At 49.9% G+C, this 13,223-nt stretch overlaps 1 protein-coding gene across 5 annotated transcripts in view; it reads left to right on the forward strand.

Moving 5' to 3' along the window:
* Positions 1–13,223, forward strand: part of DDAH1 (dimethylarginine dimethylaminohydrolase 1) — a 132,230-nt gene that overhangs the window by 94,707 nt on the left and 24,300 nt on the right. For all 5 annotated transcript variants that reach the window (XM_021090342.1, XM_013980506.2, XM_021090345.1 and 2 more), the window contains exons 2-4: positions 124–223; positions 6,920–6,993; positions 7,785–7,904. In XM_021090342.1, coding sequence (XP_020946001.1) covers positions 124–223; positions 6,920–6,993; positions 7,785–7,904 — 294 coding nt within the window. The remainder of the gene's footprint in view (positions 1–123; positions 224–6,919; positions 6,994–7,784; positions 7,905–13,223) is intronic.

Genomic DNA, 13,223 nt, shown 5'->3' on the forward strand with positions numbered 1-13,223 from the left:
GTGTGTGTGTATGTGTGTGTGTGTGTGTGCACATGGAACATAATTCAGTGTTCTAAAGTTTTAGATGATTGTTTTTCTTGTTGGAAAATAGAACATTCATCTGAATCACTTGATTTTCAACAGGTTGACATGATGAAAGAGGCACTGGAAAAACTTCAGCTCAACATAGTAGAGATGCAAGATGAAAATGCAACCTTGGACGGTGGGGATGTCTTATTCACAGGTAGAGTTATCCTTACTTTCTCCTATCTAAAAATACTTCTCATACCTGGCTGACGTTCCCTTGTTTAATTATCGGGGTTTTTTTTAATGACCAAAGACAGGGTAATTTGTAAAATCCCAGAAAAGCACAAAAGAGAGAAAATTTTAAAAATGACCTTTCATGCAAAGATAATCTGTTCAATACTTGTCCTTTTAGTACCTTTGTTTGTACATATTTGCATAGTTTTAACGTGTTATCAGTGTACACGTGTAATTTATAGATTTTGCATCTACCGTGTTCTTCTGCAGCATTAGTTTGTGGGTTGCATGGCTTTGCATTGTGTGACAGTATATCTGGTCTGTGTTTGAAAGACTCTTAATTCAAGATGTGTCATTTACAAATAACATTCATCCCAGATGGCAAGATAAGTTTAAGTAATTTTCAGTGCAAATTGGTTTGGCTCCATGCCAGATAAATAATAGCAGAACTCAACAAAATACAAACAGCTGATATTATTATTGATCTAGCTGGAATCAGTTTTTTAGTGGGTATAATATAGCTACTAAGGAAATGGCAATTTTAGCATTTAGCCTTTCCAGCTCTTTCGGGTCATACTGTTATTGTTTTGTAAAACCATGTGCTAAAGTCTGGGTCCCCAGGTTCATTCTAGTCAATAAGATTTTTAATTAATTGTGAGAGTTATTTCCCCATACTTGTCAGGGCATAAAGGCCAGTCTGACAGCTGTAGCCCTGACAGCAGAGGCTGGTCCCCGGAGATCGGGGAAGGTGGCCCCAAGCGACGGCGAGAGGCTCCTCAGAATTCTAGCATTTTAGCCGATGCGAATTTTACATGGCGCCCGTGCATGCAGACAGACAGCCGTCTTCCTTTTAGTGTAAAAGCAAGGTGCCATCTAACTTGATTTTGGTATAATTAATGTTTCTGGAGGAGGCATTTTATCCTGGGACATTTGCTCTGTTCCTTGCTTGGGGTCACATACCCATGATGTGATGCCAGCCCCAGGGGCACTCTTTTTGTCATGGGTTTGTGAATGGCCTCCCCTGGAGCTGTGCCCTGTGACACCACTGTCACAGGCAGTGGCCCTGCCCCGGGTTGGTGGCCACACCGCAGAGTCCTAAGGGCACAGAACAGGAGGCCTGTGGTGTCCAAGCCGACCCAGGCATTCTCTGAATCTGCCTGGTAAGCTCAGCTCAGGAGAGTCTTTGGGCCGCATCGATGGCACTTTTCATTCTTTCTCACAGCACAGAACAGCGGCCTGTTTCTCTTGGAAAGCAGGCTCTTGTGAAAAGCTCCTTGTGTAAATCACATTTCGTGGCAATAGAACTCTTTTTTACCAGAACATAGCCAGACAATAAATAACTTGTAGCGGGTGGTGATACAGTTGGAAGAACGACTTAAAACAGGCCGAGTTTAGTTATCTCAGCAGCCGAGCCGCACACGGTCCCCGAAGTCTGGTCGGTGCTACGCCGCAATGTGGGAACCGCTTCCATTCGCCAAAGGTTTCTTTCCCCAGCATCTCAAGCCTAATGTCTTCCCCGCAACTTCCAGTCAGGTCCTAAGCTTTGAGGCTTGCCTAGGACACTACCTGTAAGCTTTTTTTGTTGTAATATTCAGTACTTCCTACCTTAAAAGTTATTGTATTGAAAGCTGAGATAGGAATTCCCTGGTAGCTCAGTGGATTCAGGATCCAGTGTGGTCACTGCTGTGGCTTGGACTCGATCCGTGGCCTGGGAACTCCCTCCTGCTGCAGGCATGCACCCCCGACACACACACACACACACACACACACACACACACACACACACACACAAAGAAAGAAAAAAAGGAAAGAAAGAAAACTGGGATATTCATGTAAAATTTTTATCTGCTTGGCCCCTCATTCACACCTAATGTCTGGTCCTGCCTTCTGTTCCTACTTCTCCATCTGATTCTTTTTAAAAATTGTAGAAAAATGCGTATAACATAAAAGTTGCCATTTCAACCATTTTTGAGCGTGTGGTTCAGGTGGCATGGATGACATTCACAGTGTTTGCCAACCATCACCGCTCAGCTTTTAGAGGACGCAGAGCTGGGTAGCAGCAGAATCTGGAGCACTTTCCACGTGCTCGGCCCCGGAGCTTCGTTCATAATTGATCAGGAAGCAGGCCCAGGAAAGCCATTTCCAACTCCAGTTCCACCGGGAATTCTGGCAGACAGGCAGCTACCGCCCAAAACGGTTTCAATCCTGTTTCTCCAAACAGACAACATCGGCCTACCTCTAAGTTCATTTATTTGTTTTGAGGAAATATGGAGCCATTTTCAAAAGCGGTGAAGTGTTTGTGTGCAGCGTAAAGACCAATAATAACACGAACCCTCGGGTGCCCGCGCCCGGCTCCAGAAGCGGAGCTGCCAGGGCCGAGGAGGCCTCCGCCTCCTGAGCTGGGCCTTAGCCGAGCCTGTCTTCCCTGAGCTTCCCCTCGGGACGTGCGTTCCCAGTTCCCTGCTTCTTCCTTCTGCTCGCCTTATAGCTCGGCATGACTGGGGCGATACTGCATGAGCCTGCAGGAGTTTTCCGCCTTCGATCCAACCCGATCAATTTAGCTGACCTTCGTTCGTTGTCACTGCCGTGCGGGGTTCCGTGGTGAGAATACACCACGATGTGTTTATTCATTTGCTGCCGAGGTGCATCTGAGCGCTTTTCAGCTCTCGTTGTTGTCTTCAGTGCTGCGGTGCACGTTGTGTGTGTCCCTAGAGCGTTCCTCTAAAGGGACAGCCAGAAAAGGAATTTCAGGTCAGGGCGTAAAGGCTTCGTTGCCTCAGAGAGATGACTTCGGGGGCCATCATTTTCTTCTTGCATCTATTGATGTGGCTAATCACATTAATTGATTTTCTGATACCAGTGGTCAAAGCTTACACTCCCGGGATGAAATCACACTTAAGATACATTCTCCTTGTGCTGCAGTGGTGCATTTAGTTGGCTAATATTTGTTTTAAGATTTCGTTTCTGTGGCCTGTAATTTCCCTTCTTGTTGTCCTTGTCTGGCTTTGGTCAGAGTTATGCCAACCTCGTGGAAGGTACTAGGAATACAACTGTTCCCCAAATCAGTACAGTTCGTGTTGTGCATGAAGCTCGGTGGGACTTACCCGTAAGCAGGCCCCGTGGGACTGTGCTTTCTTTGTGGGGAGATTTTAAGCAGCTTCTGACTATTGAGGTTTTTCTGAGTCAGTTTTGGTGAGTTCTGTTTTCTGAGACTATCTAAGTTTTATGTATTGGGTTTTTCTTATCTTCTTAATGTCTCTTTTTTTTTGTCTTTTTGCCTTTTCTTGAGCCGCTCCCGCAGCATATGAAGGTTCCCAGGCTAGGGGTTGAATCGGAGCTGTAGCCACCGGCCTGCGCCAGAGCCACAGCAACGCAGGATCCGAGCCGCGTCTGCAACCTACACCACAGCTCACGGCAACACCGGATCCTTAACCCACTGGAGCAAGGGCAGGGACCGAACCCGCAACCTCATGGTTCCTAGTCGGATTCGTTAACCACTGCGCCACGACGGGAACTCTTCTTAATATCTCTTCTAAGCTTCACCTCAACCACAGCCATGTCCCCCTTTCATTCATGACGTTTACTTGTGCCTTCTCTGTTTTTCTTGCCAGAGGTCTGATAATTTTCAAAGTCCCAGTTTTGGGCTTTGCTGAGCTCTCTCTTTCATGTTTCTTTTTATCTTCCTATTTCTATCTTTATTTCCTGCCTTCGCATTTCCTTGTTCTTGTTGCTCTTTTTCCCTGGCATGTCCAGGTAGAATGTTGTCTCTTTAACTTGGAATCGTGCCTCTTCTTAATGTAAAGCATCGACGGCTGTTTGACTTTCCGTCCACCGACCGCTTCAGCTGAATCTTTTGTTTTGACAGGAATATCTTTGTTATCGTTTATTCCAAATATTTTCTGGCTTTCATTATGATTTAGTCTCTGGCTTATTAGTGGATAGTGATGCTTTTAAAAAACACGTTGTTCATTATTATAAGTTCCTGGGATCCCGGCTCATGGCTGTGGTCCTTGATAAAGGAAAGACTCAAGCCCATCTCCCCTTTGTGAATCCTATTTCAAGCAGACCAAATAAATTGAGGAAAGTTTTTATTTTTAGAACTCTAGCCCGTAAATGCACATCCCTAATAAAATGATGGACCTGTGCAGTGATCCCCAAGGGATGCTCAAGCCTTTGTTTGAAGGCTTGATGGGGGACTTTATAAAGGGGGGATTGGACGATACCACCAGACACACTGACACCTCTAGTGTCACTGAAAGTGTGACAGTCGCTCACATGCTTCAGGGTGTGATGCAGCAGAAGCACAATCTCACCTCTGGAGTCCTATCCAAAAAAAAAAAAACCTTTTGAACAAGAATCTAATTAAGCATCTACCTACACCATCAGTTTACCAAAAATAAAAGGTTAAAGGAAGAGTTTCATGTTCAGTCGGGGGAGTTCCCTTCGTGGCTCAGCGGTTAACGAACCCACCTAGGATCCATGAAGATGCAGGTTCCATCCCTGGCATCCCTCAGTGGGTTAAGGATTCGACCTTACCATGAGCTGTGGTGTAGGCCACAAACGTGGCTCGGATCCTGCGTGGCTGTGGCTGTGGTGCAGGCCGGCAGCTGTAGCTACACCCCTCGCCTGGGAACTTCCATATGCCTTGGGTGTGGCCCTAAAAAGCAAAAAAATAAAATAAAATAAAATAAAATAATAATGTTAGACGGAACACACGGAAGCAGTCAACCACGTCCAGGATGTAGGAAAGTCAGTAGGACAAATGCCCTGGTTTCCTGTGTGACGGAACGAGGTGAGGGCGGACAAGAAGACGAGGGCGCAGTGGTGTGGGAGAAGATGGCATGAGACACGTAAGGACCAAAAAAGAAATTTGATTCCAGCATCTGCATCGTTTTATCAGGAAGGCCATTTAGGGACAGAGGCCAGCAGACAGCCCGAAACAGGGGGCCAACGTACTTTCGTAAGGAGAAGCTTCTCTTTGTGCTTTCTTTTCACCTTAGTCCTTTAAAATGGAAACTGTGTGAGAGCCCTACCGTAAATGTGTTTTAAACAATAAATTTGTTTAAATTTGCTTAATGCAGTAAATGTTTTCCTTAAAAATTGTGTGTAAATCTCATTGGGTGTGATAAAAAAGTTATGTTTATCTTAAGGGAGTTAAGGAAATTTGACTTTTTAACAGTTCAGCTGACTTTCTTTTTTTTTTTTTTTTTTGTCTTTTTGCCTTTTCTTGGGCCATTCCTGTGGCATATGGAGGTTCCCAGGCTAGGGGGTCAAATCGGAGCTTTAGCCGCCGGCCACAGCCACAGCCACAGCTACGCGGGATCCGAGCCACATCCGCAACCTGCACCACAGCTCACGGCAACGCCGGATCGTTAACCCACTGAGTGAGGTCAGGGATCGAACCGCAACCTCACGGTTCCTCGTCGGATTCGTTAACCCCTGCGCCACAGGAACTCCTCGGCTGACTTAATCAAGCGAGTGATGCTTTTGTCAAGTGCAGGGCTTGCCCTTGGGTTTGATTTGCACGGAGCGAGTTTTATTACAGAACAACACAGTGGCGCCTTTGCCAAAACCCCGTCAGTGTGCCACTAGCCGTTCGTGTTTCTGCCTCAGCGTAAGCCACTGGGACTTAGGTAACACCGTTTGACCTAAAGTGTCATTTACCCTCTTTATAAGGACACCGCAAAGTTGTAAAGTCCACCAAGCAAGTCTTTCCACACGGCCGCTCTTCTTATACTTTAGCCTCATGGTCTGGGGAAACTGTACACTGATTTCTCCTGGAGTGTTTCCTCCACATTCCGTATGGAGGTCTTTTTCCAAAGAATTAAGGGAGGGTCGCATCTCTGCATGTAACCCTGCCTCGCTCTGTCTACTCTGTTCTTCGGCTACGACTAGGAGACTCTTTTTACTCAGTGTTTTGCCTTTAGAGAAGAAAAGTGGTAGAATTGCGGAAAAGCCGGATAAATGGGACGTTTCCTTCTCCTAAAGCTTAGTACCGTGCAGGTCGGCGTCTTTGAGGTGTGATTTGACAGAAGCAGATGTATTGTTTTCAAGGTGGCCCTTATTGCTCAGACCTAACGTCAGCGCCAAATTCCCTTCACCCAGACGGTTTTTCAGCCCTTACATCAACGTTAATAAAAAAGGAATCTGACTTCCTCCAGACGGCCTAGTGCTGTTCTTTTAGAGAAAACAGAAACAAAGCTCTGGTGACTTGTTGCTGTTGCTTAATTTCTGGTTACAGATTATTGATGTGCTTATTTCTATTATTTCTTAAATAAAAACTTTATTCTCCTGTTGTGGTAAAATATATATAGCGTAACATTTCCCGTTTAACCATGAGTAAGGACAGTTTGGGGCATTCACCACCCTCGGGCTGAGCACCCGTGCCCAGCCTCCGTCTCCAGCCCTTCTTCACCTTCCCCAGATGACACTTCATGCCCATTAAACACCGACTCCCCAGTCCCCTGTGTCGCCCACCGGCCCTGGCAACCACCCTTCTGGCTCTGTGAATCCGAAGCCTCTCTTTCTAAAGGCGCTCGGTGGGAAGGAGATGTGTGTGGAGAGCGGGCTCAGCGCAGGAGGAAAGACTCTGTGATGCTTTAACGTCTGTTTACAGAGAGAGAAATAGTGTCCCCTCCCCGGTGCCACCTACTCACTGTGTTCCATGACTGTGTTACAGGCAGAGAATTTTTTGTGGGCCTTTCCAAAAGGACAAATCAACGAGGTGCTGAGATCTTGGCAGATACTTTTAAGGTAGGTAAGGATAATTTATGCCAGGCACAGAATGACTGCCTCATAAATATTCATAAATCCATTGAATCAGTATGTATTTCTATGTCGTGGGCTCTGCGAAGTAATTCCGGATATTTGTATGTTTGCCAGAAGTTTTAGAAGCTAGAACTTAGTAAACAGGCTTCCTGGGACCCCCAGCGGCAACCAAGTTAGCACATATGGACGTGGGTTCCTCCCAGCGCATAAACATACAACCAGCCGACGGATGTTTCTGTCACACCTGATGACTTAAGAAAAAAACCCAGAGTCCCAGCTGACTCTGACATGAAATGTGGATTTTTCAGAGTGGAACCAAAGAGCACCGGCACTAAGGTGCCTACTGTGTGCTGGAAACTCTGCTGGGCGTTGCCCCTACATCGTCCCGAGGTCCCTTTGCTCTGTTGCTCATTAGCAGATAGGCTCACGAGACAGCTTAGGAAGAGAGAGGACTCCCAAGAAGCTGTCTTCTCCACAAAGACGTGAGAGGCTCTTATCTGCCCAGGAGCTTCAGACGCATCCGTCCGGAGCAGCCCACTCCAGGGGTCAGCGGGCGACGCTGTGACACGGTCGCGCGTCTGGAAGGAGGCTCTGAACTTGCTCCCCAGACGCGGTCTTCCCTTAAGTGCGATACCCAAACCTGTGGGTCCCAGTTCTCCTCCAGATATTCGGGGGCCCTGGCAGCCTTCAGCAGAGCAAGCGTGTCCTGGGGCGGGTGGCAAGCGGTTCGGAGCGATGGTGCCATGCCGCAGTCCTTCTCTGTGCTGTGTGCGTAGGACTATGCGGTGTCCACAGTCCCGGTGGCCGACTCTTTGCATCTGAAGAGCTTCTGCAGCATGGCTGGGCCGAACCTCATTGCCATTGGATCCAGTGACTCTGCCCAGAAGGCCCTCAAGGTAAGTATGAACCTGCGGGTCTTAGGTTTTCCCAGTTCCGTCTGCGGAGCGGACAGCGAGCCAGGGGAGGGCAGGCCGGCCCTGGAGCTTCTCTGAGGCCCGCTGTCCTGACCCCACGTTGACGAAGGACCAGGCGCCCCTCGCAGGCCTCTCCCTAGGAAGCGCACTCCGAGGAGCAGTTCGCGGGAAGTGTGTCGGTGCAAGGACGTCTCGACGCCGCTGCCGCACAGCCAGGGGTCCTAGGCAGGCCCTGGCAGGCCCAGCCGGGGGCTTCCTCTGGGGGGAAGGGGCGTCCCACCGGCAGAGCCGCCGCGGTGGTTTGTGTCTGCGTCGGGCACTGGGGACCCGCGCTTGTTCCCGTTCCTGGCGTCCTTTCGTGTCAACTGTTTCATGGAATCTTGCAGAATGATTCAGAGCTGCTTGAGCGTCTTCTTCGTGGGTACCGGAATGCTTACCTTGTAGGAAAGGAATTTCCTCAGAACAGGAAAGGCCAGGGAAATTGTGACGCGCCCTGGGCCTGTCCCTCAGCCAGACGGAAGTGGCGACGCTGCTGACGAGCCTTCGTTGTGCCGTCTCAGGTCGAGGGCTCGTGGCTTCTCGGAAACCAGCACCCCGGGGGCCACCGGACGCTTCCTCGGGGCGGGGGGGCCGCTCTGGGCTTGGCCCCGGGGGGCTCCTGACGAAACCTCGGTGAACGAGGAGTGGCCGGAAGCGGAGGGGAGTCTCCCCACTGTGCCAAGAGCCGGCCCGGGGCCCAGGCTGCCGCGAGGCCGGCACTGTCTGCGGCCCTTCCTCTGCCCAAGGCCGGACTCCCTGAAGGGCTGGGACGGAGCCTCCTTGTGGGGAGGGGGCCCCTGTGCCCAGGGTGCCGCCCGTGGCCTGACCCGTGCGGGTGTCGGGGAAGCAGGCTCGGCCTCCCAGGGGCCGAGCTCCCCTGTGCATGATCCGCAGCTTCTTTCAGCAGCTCCCCTGCCTCTTCCTTTTCCCAAACTGCACCTTTCACTGTATTTCTAGGGCCTCGAGCCGCCGTGGCCCAGCAGCCTACCTCAGAATTTGAATTTGGTGGCTTCTCCTCTGTCGCCTTTAGAGAGTCTTCTTTCGTTTCTCCTGGGAGGCTGTGTCCGCTCTCTGCGTGTGAAAAAACCTCTCATGGGCTGTGTGACTCGGAGGGCCTTCCCCTCAGAGGTTAACCCTGGTGTCCGACCCCTGACCCCCGGCAGCGGGGTCGGTCTGCTCACGTCGAAGCGGCTGACAAGAGGGGAGGGTGAAGCTGGCCACCGCTGTGTGTTTGTGTGAACGGAGCAGAAAGCACCTCCTCGGGGCAGACACAGGGACGTAGCCACCTGCCCTTCTGGGGAAACTCCGTCTCTAACTCAGACTGGTCGCTCATTTAAACAGTCTGGGGGCACTAACAGAACAAACCAAGAGATAGTGTGCGGTTCGCGAGCCCCGAGCTACGGGAAGCGGCCCTGTCCTTCAGAGAAGAGGAGGCTCTGAGATCTGGCTATTCAGAGGAGGCTTCGTGAAGAAAAGGCGGCCCGATGTGGGTCTTGGAGGGGGTGTCGGGGGCGCTGGGTGGAGAATCCCAGGGGAGGCCTCCCAGCCCTCCTTGCTTTAGGGTTCGTGTGAGTCAGTGCTAATGACCCTGCTCACTCTGCTTGAAACCTTCGGGTCAGAAGCTGGAAATAACCCTCACGGACTAAAAGGCCTTCTTCGGAGACTGAATTTTCCGTCGGTGAATGTGCTTCACAAGCCATGGGCCGTGGAGTTGGCGGATGCCTGCCCGCCGTCTCCCTGGCATCAGAAAGGCCTCTTCCCTGGAGCAGAAGTAGGAGGACAGAGCGAACCAAAGAATAAGGAGACCTCCACGAGGGCGCGTCCTCGGGTCAGAAATAGGAGCCTTGGTGAAATTCAGACTTGGTGAACTCAACTGCTTCCTCGAGCACGGTTTTGGCTCTTGTGTTAAATCAGTCAGCAGAATTGATAGTGAGTAAGTCCTACTCCTAATACAGACATATAAGTACCAGTATAGGCGGCAGGAAGACGGATGGGCAGGGACAGATGTGTCATTTACGAGAAATGAAAGCACATTGGTTTTATTTTTACTATTTCACACGCGAAAATACTGAGGTCGAATGAAATAAGGCATATTCTCAATAGGATCTCATGGTTCCAGAATGGAGTTTCCTGCACCCCAGTTCTCCGCTCAGTTGCCCAACCCACTCTGCACCATTTTTTTTTTTTTTTCTGTTGGAAAGCCTATTCTTTTTTTTTTTTGCCTTTTCTAGGGCCGCACCCGTGGCACCTGGAGGTTCCCAGGCTAGGGGTCTAATCGGAGCTGTAGCCACCGCGCTGCTCCACAGCCATAGTCAGATGGAATCCAAGCCACGTCTTCAACCTACACCACAGCTCTCGGCAACGCTGGGTCCTTAACCCACTGAGCAAGGCCAGGGGGATTGAACCCGCACTCATGGTTCCTAGTCAGGTTCGTTAACCACTGAGCCACAACGGGAGCTCCGGGAAAGCCTGTTCCGATTATTTCACCATGAGTCCACCGAGAAAGAGCTCGTTCTAGCCAAGCTCCCTCTTGCTCCTCCCATCTCTCCAGCTATCACCTCTTCCCATTTTTTGGCTGGTATCAGGATCTGACCTGTTTCAGGGACGATGTGAGTTTGGTCCCAGATACCTGCTTTTCCTTGGTAAATCTTGATGTCTCAGTCTTGCCTCTGTAGAGGAGCCACTTGGGCATCTCTCTGAAGGGTGTGGCATTTAGATGGCGGTGGACTGCCCCTTCCTGTGGCCACGGCCCTCGGCTGCCCCTGTGGCTGAGCGCTTGCTTCCTTTGGAGTCTGCAAACGGCGGCGTCTTACATATTCACTCAAAGCGCAGAGCCCGAGCCTTGCTGCGTTTGGAATGCTTTGTAATGCGCGACAAACGCTTAGTGGTTGGTGAAGTGGGTTCCTCTGGAGAAACCATCCTACCTGCCGAGGCTGTGGTAGGTTTAATAGAGTATGCGCTGTGTATTTAGATGAAGTCGTCCCTCTGGAATGACTTTAGAAATTCCCTGCTGAAAAGCCCAGGGCACGCCTCCCGCAGGCTGCCTGACGCAGGCAGGACGAAGGGCAGACGAACGGAGGAGCTGGTGCTGCTGTATTTTACCGTCGAGGTGGCCAAAGTCCCGGAGGTGAGATGGATTTGAAATCACGGAGGACGGGATACCAAGTCTACCACGAGCTGAGCGAAGGTGCCTTTAGAGCAGCCTGCCTTCGCTGCAGTTTTTCTCCCCCACTTTGCCTTGTTCCCTCTGTGCCCTGGGCACCTGCTTCCCTGTCCTGCTCCTCCAGCTGCGGAAGGAAGCGCTGTGAGTAATTAACTCCTGCGCAGGCCCGAGACCTCCTGGTACACTTCCAGGAAGACCGTGTGTTTGCTCGAAGGAGGTGAGAGCTCCACAGCTGGAACCTCTGCTTCTAAAAAGGATTCGAGCAGAAGTCAACCTCCAGATAACACATGTTCTGTTACCCCTTCCTTTGAAGTTAAAGGAGACCCAAAACTTCTCTGGGCTGGTCGCCGTCGGAATAGTGGTGATTTGGGGAAAGAAGGAGTCAGGGCCTGGATCTTATAGCATCTTGTATGTTACACTTTAATTTTTAAAGTTTAGTAAAAGCACATGTGTCATATTGTTGGAAGCGGGCTACGATTTCCTTACAGAAATAATTCTCCGGGAGCTCAGTCCGAGTCTCCGACCTCTGCTTCACCTTGCGTGGCATGTGCCTGTCTTTTCCACAGGCCAGCCTGTGGGTTTTTTTTTTTTTTTTCCTTTTTTCAACTAAGCGGGGGGGGACTGAAACTTTGTACCCCTTGACCAACATCGCCCCCCTCTCCCCGCCCCCGTGCCTGCCGGCCTTTGTAAACTTTCAGTGTTTAATTGTCCTCATGCGTCAGCAAAGTGGGGGAGGGAAAACGACAAGATAAGGGGTCCGTGGGCACCAGATCTCACTCTTTTTCTAGATCCATGCCAAATTCGACTTGCTTTCCCGGAACCGCCTGGATTAATTAGATGCTGTCTGTCACAGGAGGACAGATTGTAATTCTCGCCCCTGAGAGGGACTCGCAGTAGTGATCTTGACTTTTTATTTATTTATTTAACGACCACACCTGCGGCATATGGAGGTTCCCAGGCTAGGGGTCCAATCAGAGCTACAGCTGCCGGCCTACACCTTAGCTCACAGCAATGCTAGATCCTTAACCCACTGAGTGAGGCCAGGGATCGAACCCACGTCCTCATGGATACTAGTCGAGTTTGTAACCACTGAGCCAGGGCGGGAACCCCTTGTAGTAATGGTTTGTAGCTCAGTCTCCTGGGTAGCAGTCTGTCATGCAGCCAACAGGAGGGAAAAGAAAGTCGGAACCAGTGGGGGGTGACGGAGGAGGGAGGCGCTCTGGGGAGCAGAGGCACTTAGCTGAAACTTGCCCGACACTCAGCAGCCCTGGACGCTGTGCCCTAGCTGCGCTCAGAGCTCAGGGGCCGTGTGGTTCTGACACACTGGGGGCCATGCCACCTGCTGGCACACCCTTTCCTACCCTCGCCCCACAAGGTGCCCAGGTACTTCTCCTTTTGGCATCTGCAGTTTGATGTAATGGCCTTTCTTTTATTAGTAATTCTATTCTCTTATATCCCAATGAATTACTGTTTAAGAAGACTTTTAGTAGAAGTGCCAAAAGGAGGTGACACGAAAACCATTATGAAAGCACCCCTCCACTTTTTGTCTTTGTCGTGTAAACGGAGCTGAAATAGAGTCCATGGAATTCCAGTAGATGTATAGTTTTAAATTAAAATGATCGTCATGCCTTTGAGTTTTTATCTACTTCCTGAAATAAATTGCATTTGTGAGATTCCTGGAGTACGGGCAGGGCTGCTTGCTTTGCGATGACTGGGTCTGCATGGGATGCAGTGTGTTTTTCTTTCGACTGACTGACTATAGAGTAGAGGTCACTCAGCATTTCCTCTCATATTGACTCAGCTTCAGCATTGATTTTTATGTCCAAAAATGTCCATGGTATTTTATAGGTGGCCTTATAAAAATGCAGATGGAAAAACCCTCGAAGTGTTTGGATTTTGTACGTTTTCTCAGTCGCCTGGAATTTCCTTTAATGACAACTGGAACAGCAGCAGCCCAAACCAAAAGACAGAATGAGAGCGAACAAGTTATCAACAGGGTGATTGAAATGGAAAAATAAAGACTTTGTGTTTTTAGTTGTTGTCCCAGGGAATTAGTCTGTAGCCACAAGATTCCCCACTTTGGGTCTCTGCTATGAAAG

This window comes from Sus scrofa, chromosome 4 (genome assembly GCF_000003025.6).
Source record: "Sus scrofa isolate TJ Tabasco breed Duroc chromosome 4, Sscrofa11.1, whole genome shotgun sequence".
In the NCBI taxonomy this organism is placed as follows: Eukaryota; Metazoa; Chordata; class Mammalia; order Artiodactyla; family Suidae; genus Sus; species Sus scrofa.